This window comes from Crocodylus siamensis, chromosome 5 (assembly GCF_052110815.1).
Source record: "Crocodylus siamensis isolate JL-2025a chromosome 5, ASM5211081v1, whole genome shotgun sequence".
Classification (NCBI taxonomy): Eukaryota; Metazoa; Chordata; order Crocodylia; family Crocodylidae; genus Crocodylus; species Crocodylus siamensis.
This window is the reverse complement of record NC_143399.1, coordinates 96,375,534-96,381,016: the sequence shown is the minus strand read 5'-3', so window position 1 is coordinate 96,381,016 and position 5,483 is coordinate 96,375,534. Positions and strand designations below refer to the sequence as shown.

Here is a 5,483-nt window from a genome sequence, read left to right as displayed (position 1 = left end):
AGAGGGGGGTGGGATTTGGGCGGCAACCCCACCAGGTCTATCTGCTTTCCCAAACGACCACTCTGTTTATCTGAGCTGTGCTAAGGCAAGCAGGGGCGAATATGGATTCTTTCGCAATGCCTGTAGGCCCACTCACTACAACCCTGAGATGGCTTTATAGAAAGCGTTACCATAGAAATAGTTTTGAGGAGGAGACACGCCATGGTTTAAATTTGTCCTCGAGCGTTTGAATGCAACACAAGGGTGTTAGCGTGGGGGTTGGGTGCTGGGGGAAGTGGTTACCAGATATGTCTGCACTGGAGGCTATATTAAAGGAAGTTTATTACTCTCCTGGTGAAGCTGGCAGTTTTGGCGGGGTGAACACGCTTTTTGAAACCACCAAAAGACATAATAAGGTCCTAAGCAGAAGTGGGGTGGCTGCTTGGCTTTCAGATCAGGATTCTTACACCCTACACAAACCGGCAAGAAGACGCTTTAAAAGAAACAAGACAGTTGTTTCAGATATTGATGCGCAATGGCAGGCAGATTTGGTGGATATGCAGCAGTTTTCCAAACACAACGATGGGGTTAAGTTCATCTTAACAGTGATAGACATATTATCAAAGTATGCCTGGGCCTTGGGTCTAAAAGCCAAGTCAGGTGGTGAAATAGCTCGGAGCTTTAAAACCATTTTTACCGAGAGCCGTATACCTCAAAAATTACAGACTGATTGGGGAAAAGAATTTTTAAATAGGACTTTAAGCAAGCTGTTAAAGCAGTATAATATTCACCATTTCGTGACGAACAGTGAAGTGAAAGCGGCAGTAGTAGAGAGGTTTAACAGAACATTAAAATCAAAGATGTGGAAGTATTTTACAGTCTGCAAAACCTTTCACTACATTGATGTGTTACCAGAGTTTATAAAGAGCTACAACCACAGTTTTCACAGAACTATCCACACCAGACCTGTTGACGTGAACTTCTCAAACTCTCAAAGGGTGTGGAAAACCGTGTACGGGGACTATTTCAAAATAAAACCAGCAGCCCTCGTGTTTAGAAAAGGAGACCACGTGAGAGTGTCTAGGACCAAAGGGAGGTTTGAAAAAGATTATGAACAAACATTCACCAATGAGATTTTCATAGTGGATGAAGTCCTTAGACGTGTGCAGATGCCTGTATACTGCCTAAAAGACTATGAAGACGAACCTATCGAGGGTTCTTTCTACCCTGAAGAACTACAAAAAGTGAACCCCAAACAGGACAGAGTTTACAGGGTTGAAAAAGTTCTAGCAGCGAAAGGAAAGGGAAGAAAGAGGCGGTTGTTGGTGAAATGGTTGGGGTGGCCGTCCAAATTTAACAGCTGGGTGGAAGCCAACCAAGTTTGTAACATATAGGGGTACCTCAGACAGAAGACCGAAATGTGTGATGATGACTTTTACATTACTTTGCCCAGTAACGCATGCACCAGCATTTTTCCGCAGAACACCAGCTCGAGCTTTACCATACAGCTGGTTAAATCTCTGGATCTGCTGGGAAACTGGGAGATAGGGTTAGCAGAAATACAATATCCGCACAGCTGGAACAACATCAATGAAGGCACGCCTTTCAAAATCATTTCTGGGACTAAAAAATGGGGGTACAGCATGCCTCGGGGGTATTATACAACCATCACAGAATTACTGGATCTTTTAAACAATACAATTACCAACCATCCTGCTCCGCCCAAACTACTTATGCACTATGACCAAGCATTCGGGAAAGTGAGACTTAAATCCAAAGATAACACTTATGGTTTTTATACGCATGGTGAGCTAGCCTATATTTTGGGGATGCTACCCAGAGTCTCTTCTAAAAAACCACCCTTCCCTGCTGATATTATTGGCGGGTTCAATTCGCTGTATGTCTACATGGACATTGTGCAACATCAGCTTGTTGGGGAGTTTTCGGTACCTTTGCTACGTTGCGTCCCTATCAGTGGGAGCAACAACGAGTTTGTCACCATCACGTATGACAACCCGCATTATGTCCCCATCAACCAGCACCACATCGACACAATCAGTATTGAAATAAAGATGGATCAGAACAAACACGTCTCATTTTGCTTTGGTAAGGTGATCGTTAAGCTTCACCTACGCCCCCGGGAGACTTTGAGATTTTAAAATAAGTAAAGGCACAATGGTGATGGTAAAAAACTATGGGGATCCTAATTTGTACAGAAATTATTATAAAGCCCAGGCTGGGTATGGTCTTCCCGGATATCAGGGGGTGCCCGTGATGTATGGGGCTGGAATGGGCGGCATATTTCGCAGCCTCTTTAGAAAAGCTGTTCCGCTTTTGAGAAGGGGCCTGGAGATTATTAAGCCCCACGCTAAAAATGCGGCGCAAAACATAGCCAAAGATGTGATTGGTCATGTCTCCCGAGCTGTCCTAGGTAAGGTGGTCAAACTGGCAAAGCAGGAGGGGTCTGGTCTCATGTATAGTCAAAGAAAGAGCCTTAAAAGAAAGAAAGACGCAACAGACTCCAGATGTGCAGGACCTCCTCAACCCCACTTAAAAAGAAGAGGGTAAGTTGATGGGGCAGCCAGACACGAAAAACCAAGAAGCAGCCTGGGAGAAAGAAGGGGCACGCTCCTGGAGGAAACAGAAATATATTTTAACCACCATGGCCTTTGTTCACTGCGGGTCTGAAGAATGTGCCAAATCTGAACTGGATGCGTTTCAAATAGCCCCTACGCAGACCTGCATTGAGAAAAGCCTGTATGTTGAGATCCCCCCGCTCTCAGCTATTACTGAGTCCAGCCCCCTTGACCTTTTCATAGTGGGGAATGGCGAAGATTATATGGATTTGAACAATACGCTACTGTACCTTTGCTGCAAGATTGTAAAAGGTGATGGAACTGATCTTGATGCCGGGGCAGCAGTGGGTTTGGTGAATTACCCGCTAGCCCCTGTCAGCTGGATGTCACTCTGGGAGACTGCTTGATAAGTCAGAGCAACAACTGTTACCCCTACTGAGCTTTCATCGAATCGGTTCTCAACTACAGCTATGACACCCTTGCCACACAATTTTCTACTGGGCTGTTTTACAAAGATACACCTGGCCATCATGAAACGGTTGCGTGGGATGGCGATAATCAGGGGTTTCGGAGACGGGCAAACCTAACAGACCAGAGCAAAAAGATAGAGCTGCTTGGTCATCTCCATAGCGATTTGTTTTTTCAAGAAAAACTGTTGCTGAATGGTGTGGATGTGAAAATTAAGCTGACATGCAGCAAAGATGCTTTCTGCTTGATGGGTACTGCTGCAGCCGGCCCCTGTAAACTAAAAATCACATCTGCCTCACTTTTTGTAAAAAAAGTGAAGGTAGCACCGGGCATCCAATTGGGCCATGCGGGGGCCTTGCTTACAGCCAATGCTAAATACCCCGTAGACTGCGTGGGTATGAAAGTGTTTAGCATTCCTGCTGGCAGCCGCGTCAGCAATCAGGAGAATTTGTTTTTGGGGCAGTTGCCCAAACTCATCGTCATAGGGTTCGTGGATAATGATGCCTTTAGTGGGAATTATGCTAAGAACCCTTTTAACTTTAAACGTTACAGTATTAATTTTGTGGCCCTCTACATCGATGGAGGACAAACCCCGACAAAGCCCCTACAACTAGATTTTGAGAACGGTAACTGCGTGAGAGAATACATGCAGCTGGTACAGACAGCTGGTAAACATATGAAAGACCGGGCCCTGATAATCAACCGTGAGGAGTTTGCTCTGGGGTACACCTTATTTGCCTTTGACTTGTCCCCTGACCAGGAGTGTGCTGATAATTATTCGCTGATTAAAATCGGGAACTTGAGAGCAGAAATACGCTTTGCTGCGGCTTTGCCCACCACAGTTAACATGATCGTGTATGGGGTCTTCAACAACGTCATAGAAATAAATCAGAGGAGAAACGTTCTGTTTGACTATATGTGAAGATGGACACCGAACAGCTTGTCAGGGTTTTGTCCTCAGACCCTTATGCCAAAGAAACTTTCTTAGACGTTTTCCCCTGCGACTGGCATCCTAAGACTCGACTGTCTAAAAGGCCCCTGAGCTTGGTGGTCAACACGCACCCGCATAATCAACCCGGAGAACACTGGTTGGCTGTTTACCTGGAGGATCGGAACCGCGGAGAATTTTTTGACTCATACGGTCACCCCCCAGACAGCGCTCTCTTTCCTCAAAACATTATATTGTTTTTAAACAAGAATGCTACCAACACTGTTTTCCAGACTAAACAGATACAAGACCCCGAGTCTGTTGCCTGCAGATACCATTGTGTGCTTTTCCTGCACCAACGTAGCAAGGGGCTATCGTTTGAACAGATTTTAAATTTGTATTATTCTGATGATTTAGCACAAAATGATAGGGTGGTGATGCATTTTGTAAAAAGTAAATATAAAAATTTCCGTGTGGCCGGGCCTGCTCAAAACATGTTTCGACATGCCCAGACATGTATTTCTTGCTATGACTTTCACGAATGCTTTGTCTAAATGGAACACTCAGCTGATGTTGTGTAAATAAAGCTGTTGTTATTTAAATGTCTGTGTGTGTGTACATGTTTTCATTCAAAAAATCCTCTGTAGACAAAAACTTTATAGCAGTAGAGAATAGTTTATTTCAAAGCATAAAACTTTACGTGGAGAGCCAATGGCTTTTAGAGACAGTTTTTGGCTTTTTAGGTAGTGTTGTTGGTGTTTCTTGGTCTGAGTCAGATCCTTTCAAGCGTTCCAAATGATCACAATTCACGACGTTACCCATAACAGAAGATGGTACATTCAGTTCGGCCATGGCTTTCATAAAGATGTCCCAGCCTTTAGGCGGGCGTTTAGTAGTCCCGGCGTGAGTCTGAAGGGTTCTCCAGACCAAGTCGAGCATGTTAGATCCCTTGACGAGCACCCCTTTGTAGACAAAACCCCCTTGATCATCCCAAGAAGAAATATCCTTGTGCTGGCTCAGCTTAGTGAGCAGTACTTTAGCATTTTTCCTGTATTGGGCATGCACGTTATCCAGTACTTCCTGAACGACTGTGTCAGTTTTTGTGGGGGTTTCTAGGGGGTATCCAGCTTCTGGGGGGGTCTGTTCTGGAAGAAATAGAGTTAATTTCCCTCTGTCCAGATCACCCTGCTTTACGTAGGTCAGGTATTTCTGAAGCACGGCTGCGTACAGTTTAGACTTATCATATTCTGCTAAACCCGGTCTTTGGAGAATATCCCTCATTTTAACACCCAATAAGCAGGTTGCTTCTGTTCTGATATTTTCCTGAGGCGGCGGAGATCTTAATTGTTCCAGCTCGTGTTTGGGCACCAGGTACATTTTTTCTGCATGCTCCATCACCGGCTAGCCAAAAGCCCCGTAATCAGAGGAAGAGCAAAACTTAGCAGAGGTCCGATAAATCCCCCAGACTGTTTCACCACCTCTTTCTTTTTTTTAAGAGGCAATCTTTTGTTACTTAGGTTTTTTATGATCCT

General features: G+C 44.7%; 1 protein-coding gene across 1 annotated transcript; it reads left to right on the top strand.

The window, feature by feature from the left end:
- The first annotated feature begins 1,886 nt into the window (after nucleotides 1-1,886).
- On the top strand, nucleotides 1,887-3,945 carry LOC149864417 (uncharacterized protein F54H12.2-like). Its single transcript, XM_090049783.1, has 2 exons — nucleotides 1,887-2,085; nucleotides 3,410-3,945. Exons 1-2 carry the CDS (start codon nucleotides 1,887-1,889, stop codon nucleotides 3,943-3,945), a joined length of 735 nt encoding a protein of 244 aa, XP_089905909.1.
- Nucleotides 3,946-5,483: the final 1,538 nt, after the last annotated feature.